At 36.0% G+C, this 19,643-nt stretch overlaps 1 protein-coding gene across 1 annotated transcript in view; it reads left to right on the forward strand.

Moving 5' to 3' along the window:
• Nucleotides 1–19,121, forward strand: part of LOC129644985 (phospholipid scramblase 1-like) — a 39,227-nt gene extending 20,106 nt beyond the window's left edge. The window contains exons 4-7 of the mRNA XM_055570360.1: nt 3,776–3,937; nt 7,941–8,102; nt 8,403–8,404; nt 19,025–19,121. Of these exons, the coding sequence (XP_055426335.1) occupies nt 3,776–3,937; nt 7,941–8,102; nt 8,403–8,404; nt 19,025–19,121 (423 nt within the window). The remainder of the gene's footprint in view (nt 1–3,775; nt 3,938–7,940; nt 8,103–8,402; nt 8,405–19,024) is intronic.
• The last annotated feature ends 522 nt before the right edge of the window (nt 19,122–19,643 follow it).

The raw sequence follows: 19,643 nt of genomic DNA on the forward strand, positions 1-19,643 counted from the left end.
CTCTTTCTTTAACCTAGATCTTCCTGTCTCATGTAGTTTTTATTCTACTCTCTGTTACGAAAGGGAATCTTGGATGGATGACATTGTAAAAAGTTCTTATGCCTGGACATCACCCCAGTGAGTCCTCCCTTCGTCTTCTTGTACTGCCAGTGGAGGTAGTAGGGGCTGTGCTCTCGCATCCCGTTTTCAGTTATGTTTCTCAGACTGGTCCTTTGAGTTTTTTTTTTTTTTCTTATTGATTCTTGCCAAATGAAACACCTCCCATGACAACAGTTATCCAGATATGTTTGTAAAGTGCTTCTCCCTCTGTTTATACTATTTTCTTTCTTTTTTTTTTTTTTTATTTATTTTAATTGCAGGCTACTTATCTTCTGAGGGGGATCTGTTTCCCTTTGTGATGAATACTGGTTAGTGGTATCTGGACTCTTTGGATCTCAGAAGTTATCTTGCTGCTGTCACTTGTTTTACTATGCTGCTGCTAAGTCGCTTCAGTCATGTCCGACTCTGTGCGACCCCATGGACCGCAGTCTACCAGGCTTCTCCGCCCATGGGATTCTCCAGGCAAGAACACTGGAGTGGGTTGCCATTTCCTTCTACAATGCATGAAAGTGAAAGTGAAGTCATTCAGTCATGTCCGACTCTTAGCGACCCCATGGACTGCAGCCTACCAGGCTCCTCCATTCATAGGATTTTCCGGGCAACAGTACTGGAGTCGGGTGCCATTGCCTTCTCCCGTAGATATATATTATACTATATCTACTTGTATTTTGAGATGTGAGGCTATAATTTTTCCATCTACTTTGATAAAGAATTTCACGGAGGTTTTGTTTGGTTTAGGAATCATACTTACTGTGTCCTTTCTATGAGGGTTTTGAGAAGATTCATACACTACATCACCACTACCACCATCTTCACTTAAGGTCTTCAGTTATTTTTTGAAAGAATAATAAATACATATGTATATATAAAAAGGAGGAAGTTAAAGAGGAAAGAAGAAAGAGAGAAGGTGAGAGAAAGAAAGAAATAAAGTTAGCAGAAGTATATTCAGAAAAAATAATGTCTATCAAACTCTGTTACCATGTCTGCTTTATTCTTCTTCAGAAGCAGTGCTATTATGAGTTAAAGAATTATTCTATGAATATTTGTATAATAGATGCATCAATTCAGTTCATTTCAGTCGCTCAGTCTGTCTGACTCTTTGCGACCCCATGAATCACAGCTCGCCAGGCCTGCCTGTCCATCACCAACTGCCAGAGTTCCCTCAAACTCATGTACATCGAGTCAGTGATGCCATCAAGCCATCTCATCCTCTGTCATCCCCTTCTCTTCCTGCCCCCAATCCCTCCCAACATCATGGTCTTTTCCAATGAGTCAACTCTTCGCATCAGGTGGCCAAAGTATTGCAGTGTCAGCTTCAGCATCAGTCCTTCCAATGAACACCGAGGACTGTCTCCTTTAGGATGAACTGGTTGGATCTCTTTGCAGTCCAAGGGACTCTCAAGAGTCTTCTCCAACACCACAGTTCAAAAGCATCAGTTCTTCAGCGATCAGCTTTCTTCATAGTCCAGCTCTCACATCCTCATACATGACCACTGGAAAAACCATAGCCTTGACTAGACAGACCTTTGTTGGCAAAGTAATGTCTCTGCTTTTGAATATACTATGTAGGTTGGTCATAACTTTCCTTTGAAGGAGTAAGCATCTTTCAATTTCATGGCTTCAGTCACCAACTGCAGTGATTTTGGAGCCCAAAAAAATAAAGTCTGACTCTGTTTCCACTGTTTCCCCATCTATTTCCCATGAAGTAATGGGACCAGATGCCATGATCTTAGCTGTCTGATTGTTGAGCTTTAAGCCAACTTTTTCACTCTCCCCTTTCACTTTCATCAAGAGGCTTTTTAGTTCCTCTTCACTTTCTGCCATAAGGGTGGTGTCATCTGCATATCTGAAGTGATTGCTATTTCTCCCAGCAACCTTGATTCCAGCTTGTGCTTCTTCCAGCCCAGCGTTTCTCATGATGTATTCTGCATATAAGTCAAATAAGCAGGGTGACAATATACAGCCTTGATGTACTCCTTTTCCTATTTGGAACCAGTCTGTTGTTCCATGTCCAGTTCTGTTGCTTCCTGATCTGCATATAGGTTTCTCAAGAGGCAGGTCAGGTGGTCTGGTATTCCCATCTCTTTCTGAATTTTCCACAGTTTATTGTGATCCACACGGTCAAAGGCTTTGGCATAGTCAATAAAGCAGAAATAGATGTGTTTCTGGAACTCTCTTGCTTTTTCCATGATCCAGTGGATGTTGGCAATTTGATCTCTGGTTCCTCTGCCTTTTCTAAAACCAGCTTGAACATCTGGAAGTTCACAGTTCACATATTGCTGAAGCCTGGCTTGGAGAATTTTGGGCATTTCTTTACTAGCATGTGAGATGAGTACAATTGTGTGGTAGAAAGAATCTTTGAGCATTCTTTGGCATTGCCTTTCTTTGAGATTGGAATGAAAACTGACCTTTTCCAGTCCTGTGGCCACTGTTGAGTTTTCCAAATTTGCTGGCATATTGAGTGCAGCACTTTCAAAGCATCATCTTTCAGGATTTGAAATAGCTCAACTGGAATTCCATCACCTCCATTAGTTTTTTTTGTAGTTATGCTTTCTAAGGCCCACATTCCAGGATGTCTGGCTCTAGGTGAGTGATCACACCATCGTGATTATCTTCGCTGTGAAGTTCTTTTTTGTACAGTTCTTCTATGTATTCTTGTCACCTCTTCTTAACATCTTCTGCTTCTGTTAGGTCCATACCATTTCTGTCCTTTATAGAGCCCATCTTTGCATGAAATGTACTTATGCTTATATATCTATACCTCTCTATATATATACTCACATATATGTGTGTGTGTCTGTTTGAGGTGTGTTTGTAACACAGTAGATATTTTTCTACAATTTTTTTAACTTGAAGATTATATCAATATGTATAGAACTTCCTCAATCTCATAAATGTTTGCATAATAAGCCATTTTATGGATGATATGCCATAATTTATTCAACTAGTTTCTGTTGATTTAATGAACTGAATTTTAAATCACAATGAGCATAAAGAACTTCAATGAAGTCACATATGTATTGTCATAAAAGTACAAAAGTTCTTGGCATATTGGATAATAAACAGTTTTGGTGTGATTTGCACTTTTAAGGCATATCTAATAGGCATAAAAATTTAAAAAGTGATCCTCATAAGCACCAACTATTATTATCATCCCTCTTTTGCAAGTGGAAAATTAATTTCAGAGAGGTGAGTGATCTGTCCATATTTCATGTAGTTAGTGAGCAGCAGCATCAGATCTCAATTGAGGGATTTTAACATCCAAATTCCTCTTTTTCACTTCCATGCATGTGGGCTAAGATGCTTCAGTCGTGTCCAACTCCTTGCAACCCTATGGACCCTAGCTCATGAGGCTCCTCTGTCCATGGGATTCTCCAGGCAAGAATACTGGAGTGGATTGCCGTGCCCTCCTCCAGGGGATCTTCCTAACCCAGGGATTGAACCTGCATCTCTTGCATCTCCTGCATTGGCAGTCGGGTACTTTACCATACCACCACCTAGAAAGCCCTTTCACTTCTGCATCAGTCCCCAAATATAGGGCATGCCTAAAACTCAAGAGTTCTCTTCACATATACAAAAACTTAAGTAAAAGGTGGCATATAAGTAAATACAGTCTTATTTACAAATCAAATATATCTAATTTGATTAATACTATATGTTTTTTAATATTTTGTAGCTAAAAGTTGAGGCTCCTCCTGGAGAAATAATTGGATATGTTTATCAATACTATCACCCATTTTTGCCAATGTTTAAAATAACAAATGAAAATAAGGAGAATTTAATGAAAATCAGAGGGCCATGTGTGGTTTCTAGCTGTCTCAAAGATCTAAATTTTAATGTGAGTAATTTATTATGTTTTAGGATATTATGCTTAAATTAGTTAATAATTTGATACTTTTCTAATGCAGATAGTTAATTAATGTGCTTAAAACAAAATTAAAACATGTTATAATTATTACTATACCTATTTGCCTAATTTTTAAATTGAATTTCTAATTCATAATTTCTTTGCTTAATTAAGCCCTACAGTTTGTGAAGCTTATAAGGCATCTTTTAATCTATATTTTAAGTGTTTAACTATCAAACAAGAAGCTTTGAAAATATTGAAAGAGAAAATTAACTTTATTTCAATAGATCATGACATAATCCAGCATTAATTATAAATAATATATTAAAGCTAATTTTTATAAAATTCTGAAATTGCTATGATACAATTTTGTTAATGTTTTATGTGCTTACTGATTTACTTCTCAGAAAATGGCCAACATTCAGATAATAATTTAGGAAGTAAACTACTAAATATAGTTAATAAAACTAACCCACTACGGTTGTTTAAATCTGTAGATTCTTAAGCAACAGAGAGTATTGTCTTGGTATGATAAGATATTCTATTTGAAAAAAGTACTGCTTGTCAGCCTTTTATCAAGGATATTTTTGCTTGTTTTAATATCTGAAATGTATAATCAGAAATTTGGACACAGCCTAGTTAAAATACTACCTGAGTTTTTTCCTCCTCTAGAATTATGTCAATTCACTTTAGTGATGCTAATTCTGATTGGCACTTGCATGCACTGATTAAAGAAGGCATACTTAAAAATTAATTATAATAATAATGCTTTATTTGAAAATTTAATAAAATGAGCATACAGGACTCTTATTTTTCTATTTCAAGTTGAAAACCAGTGGAACAGGGTGTTCTGTGCTTAAAACTCTGGGAGGTAAAGCTACCTTGCCTCAATTTTTAATAATACCAGTGTTTTATCTCACATTATGGTACAGTAAATTCTACTTTATTCTACTGTCTTAAGAATTTTCTCTAAGGTATTTAATATACTTCCTATTCCTTCTAAATTTGAAACAAAGCCATTTTATAGTTGGCACTTGTAGGTAACCTCCAAGAGTAAGGAACAAGAAAGGGAGGTAATGATTCTGTGAGAAAGTCATCTTGTGCACAAATGTGGGCAAATCTTTTAATTCTTTTGGTTATGAAAAAGAGGAGACATGTAAAGGAGCAGCTGGTTATAGAGCAGGACTAGGGTGTGGCAAATAAGGTGTTTATCTCAGGTGAAAAATTACAAGTGGTATCAAAAAACCTGGTAATTAAGATAAATGATATTTGAATATATTTTAACATCAAAATTAATGCAAAAGTCTATTATAAACAAATACCAAAACTTTAGATAAGACAGAAACTAACTCTGCATCTATATGACCTGTCTCCATAAACACTATTACCATAAACCTGTTCCTGACTGGGTCAGGGCACAGAGTGGTCAGGGAGGTATATTTACGAAAGGTGTTTCCTTAGTACGCTTTGATTTTAAAGGAAAGAAGCCAAAATGAAGGAAAAATGTGGAGAAACAACATAAACTGAATACTTGATGAACTTTTTCTCTTACTTGGTATGGAAGGGAATGTAGGGAACTGGTCTTGAACAGGCATAGAAATGGCCCATTCATCACACTAGAAAGGAAGCAGGGAGTGTTGGTACAGATAGAATAACTTTCTAGGCTGGTGTCTGCAAGTTTAGTAAGTTCCTGTCCAGTTGCTCCTATTTTCTCCTCAATGGAAACGATAAACTATTTTGCTGAGGGTAATAGGGAAAGATGTGTTCAGAGTTCTGGAAAAACTGGATGTTTGACATAATCATGTAAAACTCTTCCATATTTCTATTCCCCAATTTCCTTAGCTTACAAGGCTAGGCAGACCTAGTCCTCCATGCCTCTCTTTTCTTACTCATTTTCTACCACTATCTCCTTCACTCATTTTGCTCCAGCCATGTTCCTTCCTAAATCAGAGCCTTTTTAACATATAGCTGACTCTCTCTAGGAGGCTCTCACTTTCCCTATTCCTCTGTCACTAGTTCCTACCAATCCTCCAAATCTCAGCTCAAATGATGCTTTGCCTAAGAGGTTTTCTCTAAAACCATCCCTCCAGTTCTTTCAGTCTGCCTATTATCTCCCTATTATACTCCATCATATCACACTTCCTTTCCCTTCTGGCATTCATTACAAAATAAGCAGTGGAATTTATCACAGATGTATTGTTTTATATTTACATGAGTATCTCTTTTTGTGTGTGTGTGTGTGTGTGTGATTTTAAATTTTATTTTATTTTAAACTTTACAAAATTGTATTAGTTTTGCCAAATATCAAAATGAATCCACCACAGATATACATGTGTTCCCCATCCTGAACCCTCCTCCCTCCTCCCTCCCCATACCAGCCCTCTGGGTCGTCCCAGTGCACCAGCCCCAAGCATCCAGTATCGTGCATCAAACCTGGACTGGCAACTCATTTCATACATTATATTATACATGTTTCAATGCCATTCTCCCAAATCTTCCCACCCTCTCCCTCTCCAACAGAGTCCATAAGACTGTTCTATACATCAATGTCTCTTTTGCTGTCTCATACACAGGGTTATTGTTACCATCTTTCTAAATTCCATATATATGCATTAGTATACTGTATTGGTGTTTTTCTTTCTGGCTTACTTCACTCTGTATAATAGGCTCCAGTTTCATCCACCTCATTAGAACTGATTCAAATGTATTCTTTTTAATGGCTGAGTAATACTCCATTGTGTATATGTACCATAGCTTTCTCATCCATTCATCTGCTGATGGACATCTAGGTTGCTTCCATGTCCTGGCTATTATAAACAGTGCTGCGATGAACATTGGGGTACAAGTGTGTCTTTCCCTTCTGGTTTCCTCAGTGTGTATGCCCAGCAGTGGGATTGCTGGAGCATAAGGCAGTTCTATTTCCAGTTTTTTAAGGAATCTCCACACTGTTCTCCATAGTGGCTGTACTAGTTTGCATTCCCACCAACAGTGTAAGAGGGTTCCCTTTTCTCCTCACCCTCTCCAGCATTTATTGCTTGTAGACTTTTGGATTGCAGCCATTCAGACTGGTGTGAAATGGTACCTCATAGTGGTTTTGATTTGCATTTCTCTGATAATGAGTGATGTTGAGCATCTTTTCATGTGTTTGTTAGCCATCTGTATGTCTGTCTTCTTTGGAGAAATGTCTATTTAGTTCTTTGGCCCATTTTTTGATTGGGTCATTTATTTTTCTGAGTTGAGCTGTAGGAGTTGCTTGTATATTTTTGAGATGAGTTGTTTGTCAGTTGCTTCATTTGCTATTATTTTCTCCCATTCTGAAGGCTGCCTTTTCACCTTGCTAATAGTTTCCTTTGATGTGCAGAAGCTTTTAAGTTTAATTAGGTCCCATTTGTTTATTTTTGCTTTTATTTCCAATATTCTGGGAGGTGGGTCATAGATGATCCTGCTGTGATGTATGTCAGAGAGTGTTTTGCCTATGTTTGTTGAGAAATAACATTAGTTGGTACGAGACGTTGTACTCTAGGGAGTCCAAATGAGTAAAGGAAAAAAGGGCATGAGGAAATTGCAGAGGGATTCAGAAAATTAGGATCTCTTAGGAAAGAGTTAGGTGTGTAGAAGAGCTGAAAAGCTAGTGGTTTTCATTTTGCAATTAAATGGATTCTCCAATCAAGTTTAAGCAAATTATACATATTAATATAATTTTATATAATATGCGTTATATATAAAACATAATATATGTATGTATACACATGTATACATAAAATCACTTGTATCCAATCAATTTGAAAATTTTCCTTTAGGTAGATATTGTCTATACATGTTTTTAGAGGCTATCTTCTGATCCTATTGAATATTCTTTTTATTTCAGGGTACATCATTATTATATTATAAGTCATATGGGTCATATGTAATTACTAAAATTGATGTAGGAATGCCTGTTGTTTTTATTTCAGGGGTTTTAATATAAGATTAAAAATATTTTTTTTTATTTTAGTTATTGTCTCTGGATGAAGAAATGATTATTGGTAAGATTTCAAATCAGTGGATTGGATTTATGAGGGAACTTTTTACCAATACCAATAAATTTGGGATCCAGTTTCCACTTGATCTTGATGTTAGAATAAAAGCATTGATGCTTGGAGCAAGTTTCCTCATTGTGAGTCTATTTTCATTCTATTTTAACTGCACATTAATTTTCTGAGATTATCACTATACTTTTGCTATTATTTCTCCTCAAATCACCTAGATCAATTGCAATCTGTGCTTTTGGTCTAGTCCTATGTCCGCAAATTACATCATGGATTGAATGTTCACGCTGCAAAGGAAAAAAAGCTAGAATGCCCTGGAAATGTGATCATTAGAGTTGAATTCCTTTGCCCTAATGAAAAATAAGAATAAGTCACTGAAAATAAGAATATAACGTTTCATTCAGTGTAATTTATTGTTATTTTTTCAGTGGTAAGAATCCATTTGCCAATGCAGGAGACTCAGGAGACTCGAGTTCAGTCCCTGGGTCAGCAAGATCCTCTGGAGGAGGAAATGGCAACCCACCCCAATATTCTTGCCTGGGAAATCCCATGGACTGAGGAGTCTGATAGTCTACGGTCCATGGGGTTGCAAAGAGTCAGACACAACTGAGCGACTGACCACATACATACACCAAGAATTTAAAATTTTATAATAAGAACTTTTTTAAACAGTTCATTGAAAAAGGTAATCATTGCTCATTTGGAGACCATAGATATGTAGAAATATTTTAAAAGAATTTGTCATTCTTGATTTCATTGGGTCTTAGGAGAAAATGAAAATAGCAACTATCTTCATTCTCCAAATATTATGAAATAACAGGAAATGGCAGAAGTATGCAGGGGTGTGTCATACAGCATTAAGTAATTTGGAGAAAGGAAAAAATAAACAGATTAGATAGTAGATCAAATGTAGCTGAGGAAAAAATTAGTGAACTGGGATATATAGTTGAGGAAATTATTCATAATAACCTACAGAGACAAGGAAATATGAAAGTCAAGAGTCTCAAGATAGGATAGGGAATAATAACTGCTAAAAAAAATTTCCAGAAGAAACGAATTCAGTGAGGCAAAAAGGACAACATATCTTAAGTAATATAATTAAAAATTAACACCTATATAAATCACAGTGAGATAGCAAAACAGTAAAGAAAAATAAGTAACCAGAAAGAAAAGAAAAATCTACTACAAACAATAGACTGACAATTGCCTTCTTAATAGAAAGAGTGGAAGCCAGAGAGAATAGAATAATATCTTCAAAGTACTGATTTAAAAAACAATTTTAACTCTCAATTTCAATTTTCTTCAAGAATATCTCAAGGAGAAGAGCAAAATAAATAAGTTTTTTTTTAAAGCACATTTTTTACACCCATAGATCATTTCTAAAGGAGATAATTCAGGAAGAAGGGACATAATATGAGAATAATCATCTGAGGCTCAATAATACTCACGAGCAAATAAAATGCTAACTCTATTTGTGAATGTAAATGTGTTTTTACAAATAAATAGCAGCAGAGGTTCAAGACGGCAGTGTAAGAAACACCTGAATTCACCTCCTCCCATGGACACATCAAATTAACTCCTACTTATGGAATAATTGTGGCTTCCCCAGTGGCTCAGAGGTAAAGAATTTGCCTGCAATGCAGCAGATGAAGCAATCATACATGACTGAAGCAACTGAGCACACACACATGTACATGGAGTATTTCCTTCTTAAAAACAGGCTGAAAACTAGCTAAACAGCTCTTCAATGATGAGGGATTAAAAAGATCAATATAGGGTGGAAAAGCAGAGGTGTGTTCTCACCAAAAAAGGCACATCTGGTGTGGAGACACACAATTGGGAGGGCTCTCACAAATACAGAGCTTATCCCTAGAAGCAAAGGGTTGGTGCCCTACTTCAGGCACTCCAAGTCTTGGACCTGCACTGGAGAAATGAGCCCCCAAACATCTGGCCTTGGAAACCAATAGGGCCAAGGTTCAGGACATTCAAAGTGCTGCAGGGAACAGAGATTCCTCTCTTAAAGGGCTTACATGCAGACTCACCCCAAGACAGCACATAAGCTGCAGTTTGAAAAACATCTAAATGATATTAGCTAGTGAAGGGGGTTCACTAGCTAATCTTAAAGCATGTTGCAGAGGGAAGAGGGCCTGTTGGGACTTTCCAGACAAAGTTGCTAGCATTTTATGCTTTTATCTTCTCATTCTACATTGTAAGGGCCAGCACTAGTAGGTGCCAGTTTTGCTACCATGCTTGTGCTGGTGGTCATACTCTGCCAGCAGCCTTGTTAAAGCCAGCAGGCATGCCTTGGCTCCAAGCTCACCTGCAGTCCTGCTAAAGCCAACAGATATATACAGTCAACACAGGGGGATATCCCTTGATCACCTGACTCTGGTGGCCAGGAGTGCTTGGGCTTCTGGGCTCTAAGTGACTGAAACAATCTGAGAGATAGTTCTTCGCAGGGTACCATGTGCCAGACTATGATATAGATAGGAGGCTAAAATATAGCCCTAGTCTTCCTATGAAAAAGGCTTCTTTACTTGGGCTGGAGCCTCAGCTTGAGGGGCAGGTTTCAGGTTTACCATTTATCTAGAGGCTATGAAGTTGTTCTCAGGGAACATAGGCTGGGGGGTTCTATTTTTGTACTCTCCTTCAGTATTGCTTCAGCTCAAGTTACTTACTAGGAAGAAGGCTATACATTCATCTAGAGTCCCAGTATCTTCAAATGTCACCAAGGGATACATCCAAATTACTTGGTTTGGAGTCCAGCAGGGTTTATGACTATACTCCCAAAGAACTGAATATATTTACATACTTTTAAAAACTGCTGCTTGAGGATATGCCATCTAGTGAGCCTGTAACTAGGTCTTGACAGATTCCTCCTTTGAACACTGAAAAGTCTTGATTTCAACCACTGGGACCTATGAACAACAAATTTGAGTGCTTAGAGAATCACAAAAGTTTGAGAGATAACTAAGAGCAGATCAGATCGGATCAAATCAGTCACTCAGTTGCGTCCGACTCTTTGCGACCCCATGAATCGCAGCACGCCAGGCCTCCCTGTCCATCACCAACTCCCGGAGTTCACTCAGACTCATGTCCATCGAGTCAGTGATGCCATCCAGCCATCTCATCCTCTGTCGTCCCCTTCTCCTCCTGCCCCCAATCCCTCCCAGCATCAGCGTCTTTTCCAATGAGTCAACTCTTCACATGAGGTGGCCAAAGTACTGGAGTTTCAGCTTTAGCATCATTCCTTCCAAAGAAATCCCAGGGCTGATCTCCTTCAGAATGGACTGGTTGGATCTCCTGGCAGTCCAAGGGACTCTCAAGAGTCTTCTCCAACACCACAGTTCAAAAGCATCAATTCTTCAGTGCTCAGCCTTCTTCACAGTCCAACTCTCACATCCATACATGACCACAGGAAAAACCATAGCCTTGACTAGATGAACCTTTGTTGGCAAAGTAATGTCTCTGCTTTTGAATATGCTCTCTAGATTGGTCATAACTTTCCTTCCAAGGAGTAAGCGTCTTTTAATTTCATGGCTGCAGTCACCATCTGCAGTGATTTTGGAGCCCAGAAAAATAAAGTCTGACACTGTTTCCACTGTTTCCCCATCTATTTCCCATGAAGTGATGGGACCGGATGCCATGATCTTCGTTTTCTGAATGTTGAGCTTTAAGCCAACTTTTTAAATGATAAGGTTCATCTCCTATACAAGACCATTCCTTCAGGACTGGGAAAGGTAGCTTCTTTGCCTAACATAACACAGAGTCAAGCAAAATGAAGAAACAGAGAAATACACTCCAAATGAAAGAAGAAGATAAAACATCAGAAAACAAAATTTAATGAAATGGAGATAAATAAATTACCTAATGAAGAGCTCAAAATAATGGTCCATAGAAATGGTCACTAAACTCAGAAGACTGACTGAACACAGTATATTTTTATACTCTGCAAAAAAAAACATTAGAACTAATAAATTCAGTAATGTTGCAGGTACAAAATCAATATACAAAAACCTGTTGTGTTTTTACACACTAGAAATTAACTATCAGAAAGAGAACTTAAGAAAAAAATCTCATTTACAAAGAAATCAAAAAGAATAAAATAACTAGGAATAAATTTACCAAAAAGTGAAAGACCTGTACACTGAAAACTATAAGACACTGATGAACAACTGAAGAAGAAAAATAAATGGAAAGATATTACATGTTCATGGGTTGGAAGAATTAGTTCAGTTCAGTCACTCAGTCGTGTCCAACTCTTTGCAACCCCATGGACTGCATAACACCAGGCAGGCTTTCCTGAACATCACCAGCTCCTGGAGTTTGCTTAAATTAATGTGCATCAAGTCGGTGATGCCATCCAACCATCTCATCCTCTGTCAACCCCTTCTCCTCCTGCCTTCAATCTTTCCCAGCATCAGGGTCTCTTCAAATGAGTCAGCTCTCTGCATCAGGTGGCCAAAGTATTGGAGTTTCAGCCTCAACATCAGTCCTTCCAATGAACACCCAGGAATGATCTCCCTTAGGATGGACTGGTTTGATCTCCTTGCAGTCCAAGGGACTCTCAAGAGTCTTCTCCAACACCACAGTTTGAAAGTATCAATTCTTTGGTGCTCAGCTTTCTTTAGTCCAACTCTCACATCCATACATGACTACTGGAAAACCCATAGCTTTCACTATATGGACTTCTGTTGGCAAAGTAATATCTCTGCTTTTTAATATGCTGTCTAGGTTGGTCATAGCTTTTCTTCCAAGGAGCAAATGTCTTTTAATTTCATGGCTGCAGTCACCATCTGCAGTGATTTTGGAGCCCCCCAAAAATAGTCTGTCACTGTTTACATTGTTTCCCCATCTATTTGCCATGAAGTGAAGGGACCAGATGCCATGATCTTAGTTTTCTGAATGTTGAGTTTTAAGCCAAATTTTTCAGTCTCCTCTTTTGCTTTCACTGGTCAATATTTCCTAAAATAAATAGAACAAATAATCCTAAAATATATATGGAACCACAAAAGATACTGAAAGTCAAAGAAATCTTGAGAATGAAGTATAACACTGTGGGCATCATGGTCCCTGATTTCAAATGATATTAAAAAGTCATAGTAATCAAACTAGTATGATATTTGTATAAAAAAAGATACATAGGTAATGAAAAAGCATAGTAACCTCAGAAATAATAGATGCATATACGATTGATTTATGACAAAGTAGCCAAGAATATACAGTGGGGAAAGTATTGGCTCTTCAATAAATGTTAATAAAACTGAACATGCAAAAAAATAAAATTAGATTACTATCTTATACCATTCACCAAAATCAACTTAAAATGTTTTAAAGAATTAAATATAAGACCAGAGACCATAAAAATCCTACAAGAAAATACAGGTGATGAACTCCTTGATATTGTTCTAAATCAGGAATTTTTGGATCTGACTCCCAAGGCAAAGGCAACAAAAACAAAATAAACATGTGGCTTTATTTCTTGTTTTTTAAGGAATCTCCATACTGTTTTGCATAGTGGCTTTATCAATTCACATTTCTACCAACAGTGCAAGAGTTTTCCCTTTTCTCCACATCCTCTCCAGCATTTATTATTTGTAGATTTTTTTATGATGGCCATTTTGACTGGTGTGAGATGATACCTCATGGTAGTTTTGACTTGCATTTCTCTAATAATAAGTAGTATTGACCCAGCAGTCCCACTACTGGGTATATAGCCTGAGAAAACCATAATTCAAAAAGACATATGTACCCCAATGTTCATAGCACCACTATTTACAATAGCTATGACAAAGAAGCAACCTGATGTCCATTGATAGATGCATGGATAAAGAAGTTGTACACACACACACACACACACACACACACATATATAATGGAATATTACTCAGCCACAAAAAAAAATGAATTTGAGTCAGTTGAAGTGAAGTAGATGAACCTAAAGCCTGTCCAATGGAGTGAAGTAAGTCAGAAAGAGAAAAACAAGTACTGTTAATATATATATATATATAGTATAAATTTGAGGGAAGCTCAAAAGGCAGGGGATTGATTGCCGGGAGAAATATCAATAACCTCAGATATACAGATGACATCACCCTTATGGCAGAAAGTGAAGAGGAACTCAAAAGCCTCTTGATGAAAGTGAAAGTGGAGAGTGAAAAAGTTGGCTTAAAGCTCAACATTCAGACAATGAAGATCATGGCATCCGATCCCATCACTTCATGGGAAATAGATGGGGAAACAGTGGAAACCGTGTCAGACTTTATTTTGGGGGGCTCCAAAATCACTGCAGATGGTGACTGCAGCCATGAAATTAAAAGACGCTTACTCCTTGGAAGGAAAGTTATGACCAATCTAGAGAGCATATTCAAAAGCAGAGACATTACTTTGCCAACAAAGATTCGTTTAGTTAAGGCTATGGTTTTTCCTGTGGTCATGTATGGATGTGAGAGTTGGACTGTGAAGAAGGCTGAGTGCCGAAGAATTGATGCTTTTGAACTGTGGTATTGGAGAAGACTCTTGAGAGTGACTGCAAGGAGATCCAACCAGTCCATTCTGAAGGAGATCAGCCCTGGGATTTCTTTGGAAGGAATGATGCTAAAGCTGAAACTCCAGTACTTTGGCCACCTCATGCGAAGAATTGACTCATTGGAAAAGACTCTGATGCTGGGAGGGATTGGGGGCAGGAGGAGAAGGGGACGACGGAGGATGAGAAGGCTGGATGGCATCACTGACTCGATGGACGTGAGTCTGAGTGAACTCCGGGAGTTGGTGATGGACAGGGAGGCCTGGCGTGCTGCGATTCATGGGGTCACAAAGAGTTGGACACGACTGAGTGACTGATCTGATCAGATAGATGATTCATGTTTTTGTACAGCAGACACCAGCACAACACTGTAAAGCACTTATCATCCAATTAAAAATAAATTAAAAAAAACAACACATGAAACTACATCAGACTAAAAAGCTTCTGAACAGCAAGGACAGCATCATCAAAATGAAAAGGCAACTTACTGACTGAGAGAAGATGTCTGAAAATTTATATCCAATAAAAGTTAATATCCAAAATATAATTAGAACTCACAACTCAGTAGTAAAGAATACACTAACAATATAAGTTTTAAATGGGCAGAGAATCTGAATAGACATTTTCCCAAAGAAGACATGCACATAGCCAAGAGACACATGAAAAGATGCTCAACATCACTAATCATCAGGGAAATGTAAATTAAAACTTTAATGAGATGTCACCTCACATCTGTTTGAATCACTCTTATCTAAAAGACAAGAAATAACAAGTGTTGGCAAGCACTTGGATAAGAAGGAATCTGTGTACACTATTGGTGAGAATGTAAAGTGGTACAACTACTATGGAAAACAGTATGCAGGTACCTCAAAAAACTAAAAATATAACTTCCATAGGATTCAGAAATTCTACTTTTGGGTATTTACCCTAACAAAATAAAAACTTTACCTTGAAAAGATATTTGCACCCTCATATTCATTGCAGCATTATTTAAAGTAGCCAAGTTATGGAAAATAAAATGTAAATATAATGTAAAATGTATTAATCCATCAATAGATGAATGGACAAAGAAGATGTGGTACACTTATGATAGACTACTATTTAGCCATAAAAAACACTGAAATAAGTCAGAACAAAAAAGACAAATATCACATGATTTCACTTGTATGTGGAATTTAAGACAAAACAAACAAAACTGAACCACATTAAACTAATAGAAGAGATTGGAGAACAGGCAAAATAGGGGGAAAGAATCAAGATGTAAAAACTTTCTACTTATAAAATAAATAAGTGGATATGATATATAGCATGATGACTCTAATAATATTGTATTGCATATTTGAAAAATGCTAATATAATACATTTTAAAAGTTCTGTTTACAAGAAAAAATGTTGCAACTTTATACGGTGGTGGATCGTAACTGAACTTACTGCAGTGATCATTTTGCAGTGTATACAAATATCAAATCATTATGTTGTATATCTGAAACTAATACAGTATTTTATGTCAATTGTGTCTCATAAAAAACAATAGTAGCAAATGTCTAATTTGTGAGATCAAAAAAAGCAACACTAAAATAATAGGCAACAAAAGTAAATAAGCTGTGAGAAAATTACTAGAATTACAATGTCATAAGGTCTTTGTGTTGTTCAGGAAGTGAGTTAAGTATGCATGTTAATTTCATAGACAACCACTGAAAAAATGAAAGGACTTTATAAACTGCAAACTAGTAGAGAGGAGAAATAGAAATAAAATACAAGCAAGTAAACAAATGAGTGAAAGAATCTATTTAGGGGAAAGAGCAAGAAGAAAAAAGCATAGACAAAGTAGGACAAATAGAAATAGGAAATTAAAATGGTAGAAAAGAGCTACCTATTCAGGTATATCAATATGTCAATTAAATATATTCTATACAATTTCTTGGGCTTCTCTTGTAGCTCAGTTGGTAAAGAATCTGCCTGCAATGGCGGGAGAACTAGGTTCAATTCTTGGGTTGGGAAGATCCCCTGGAGAAGGAAATGGCAATGCACTCCAGTATTCTTGCCTGGAGAATCCCACAGACAGGGGAGTCTGGCAGGCTACATACAGTCCATGGGGTCACAAGAGTTGGACACAACTTAGCAACTAAACCACCACCACCACATAATATCTTATAATACCTACAATAAATGTAAATGGCCAAATATTGCAAGTAGAAGAATAGATATGGTTCGATTTGAGTTTTAAAATATTCAGAGGCTCTATATAGGAGACAGATCTAAAATAAAGACAAAAAAATTGAGAGAAAGAAAACATGGGATAAATTAACAGAAAAATGCTAACCATAAGTAAGCTAATAGAGCAAGGTCACTATCAGGGAAAAAAAAATAGATGTTAGGACAAAAAACACTATTAGGGGCAGACAGAGGGTAACTACATAATGATAAAAGTTTTACTCAGAAGATATAACAATTCTAGGGTTCTGTGTACCTAATATAAACCTCAAAATATAGAGAAACATGTTATATAGTTAGTGAGAAACTCATCATCATAGTGGAAAATTCACACAGCTTTTAATTTTTACTCATTGTAGAAGACAGAACCTTAGTAAAGTTACTTAAATTTGAACAAAAAAATTAAGAAGCTTGATTTAAAGAATGTATGTAGAACTCTGTATCAAGCAAGTAGATAATATATTTTCAACAAACAATTTTTTATAAAAATTTTTCTCATAGTAGGTCAAGAAGGAAGTCTCAACATGTTTCAGAGAATGGGTATAATTTGGACCTTAGTGTCTAAGCAAGTAACAGTAAATTAGATGTTGATGAAGATACACATTTTAAAATATTTTGTACGGGAAAACATGTAAATAAGTCAGGGATAAAAAGTAACACAATAAAAATTTTAAAATACATTAAATTGAATAATATTACATTTAAAAATTTTTAGAATGCAACTAAAAATGTTAAAAAGAATAATATAGCTATAAATACTTTTGAAGAAGAGAAAAAAGTGAAAAATTAATGAACCTAGTATCTATATAAAAGGTTAGTAAAAGAACAGAGCAAACCCAAGGAAGCATAAGGAAAGAAGTATTGAATTACTGATCAAAGATAAATGTGATTTCTAGATAGAAAAGAACTTTCAAAGCAGTTAAGTCACAGAGTAAAAGACTGCTAAATTAGAATATCTTAACTTCTGTGCATGTGTGCTCAATTGCTCAGTCATGTCCAGCTCTTTGTAACCCCATAGACTGTACCCCACCAGGCTCCTTGTCCATGGAATTTTCCAGGTAAGAATACTGGAGTAGGTTGCCATTTCCACTCCAGATCTTAAACTTCTGTACCTCAAGACAAATCATAATATTAAACTATTAAAATTTAAACAGCAAATAATAAAGTAGCTAAAATATATGATTCATATATGACCAAGAAATAATATCATTATATTAATAAAAATTTTACTTGAGTGAGAAAAAAATCAAATCTCAAATGAAATGGATATAGAATATTAAAAACTAATTAATACAGCAATTAATAAGGGAACATAGATAACAAGTAATTATATGAAAACATTTTCAAAAACATGAAGTAAAGGAATAAACAACAATGAAATATCTCTTTTAATTTATTCTCCGAATCAGGTTACAAGAATAAGAAACTCAAGAGCTATACATACAACTTTTGGGGGACAAACTGAAAATATCCATTAAAAATTATAATGTTGATATTTTTTAATATTGCTTTCTTTTTCATATTGCTTTCTTCCAAAAAATTAAGAGATGCAGACAATTACATAGAGCTCCCCTGGTGGTACAATGAATGGTAAAGAATCCACCTACAGTGCAGAAGCTGCATGAGTTTCAATCTCTGGGTTAGGAATATCCCCTGGAGAAGAAAATAGCAACCCACTCCATTATTCTTGCAGAAATTCCATGGACAGAGAAGCCTAGCAGGCTATAATCCATGGGTCACAAAATAGCTGGACACAACTTAGTGACTAAAAAACAGACAATTCTGTGTACACTTGTAAACAGAAATGTATACTCTATGTTGCAAAACTCACTCTAATAAATAAAAAAATGTTAAAATCTAAAATGTAAGGTATGAGATTTATTAATTACATTATAAACTATCTATGAAGTAGAATGTTAATAACTCAAATGCTCAATGACATGCATATTCAGTGTATATTATTTAATGAAAAAAGTAGGATATAAGCATATTATAACACTAATTATGTTCCTGGAAGGAATTTAAACCAAAATATTAATGGTAGATCTTGGAGAATTGAAATTATAAATTTTTATCTTTGGTATTTCTATATTTTTCTGTATTGAGTATACATGAATGAAAAAATACAGAAGAAAATAAAGTAAGGTGAAATTAGTTGCTGTTCTCTAAGGGAAACAAATTCATATTATATTCAAATTTATTATTTTGGTGTATTAAGGGTAGTCAAATAATCATACTTAATCCCTTAGAAGTTGCCTGTTACTGCTATTAAACCAGCTTAATCATATTTGTGTTTCATTTTCATCCTAGGACTACATGTATTTTGAACTCTGGTCATAAGAGTCAGCCTGAAAAATCATGCCAGACATTACTGGCATTAAGTTTTGCCAGTCCTCAGAAAAATTAAACAACTTTTACTTAGAATATATAATAAAGTTTTATTTCACTAAAATTATTTGTATGATTTTTTTCTACATAATAGGACACACAGCATTTAATTTTCTACATAATGAACCACACCAAAAATTTAGAAACTATAAACAAATGGAACCTAATCAAACTTATAAGCTTTTGTACAGTAAAGGAAACCCATTAACAAAACAAAAGACAACCTACAGGCTGGAAGAAATATTTGCAAATGATACAATCAACAAGGACTTAATTTCCAAAATATACAAATAGCTCATACAACTCAATAATGAAAATAGCAAACAACCCAGTCAAAAAATGGGCAGAAGACTTAAGGGACATTTCTCCAAAGGAGACACACAGATGGCCAATAGACAAATGAAAAAAGGCTTAGTATCATTAATTAATAGAGAAATGCAAGTCAAAATTACAATGATGTATCATCTCACACGAGTCAGAATAGCCATCATCAAATGACAAATAGAGAGGGTGTGGAGAAAAGGGAACACTCTTACATTGT

This window comes from Bubalus kerabau, chromosome 2, assembly GCF_029407905.1.
Source record: "Bubalus kerabau isolate K-KA32 ecotype Philippines breed swamp buffalo chromosome 2, PCC_UOA_SB_1v2, whole genome shotgun sequence".
In the NCBI taxonomy this organism is placed as follows: Eukaryota; Metazoa; Chordata; class Mammalia; order Artiodactyla; family Bovidae; genus Bubalus; species Bubalus kerabau.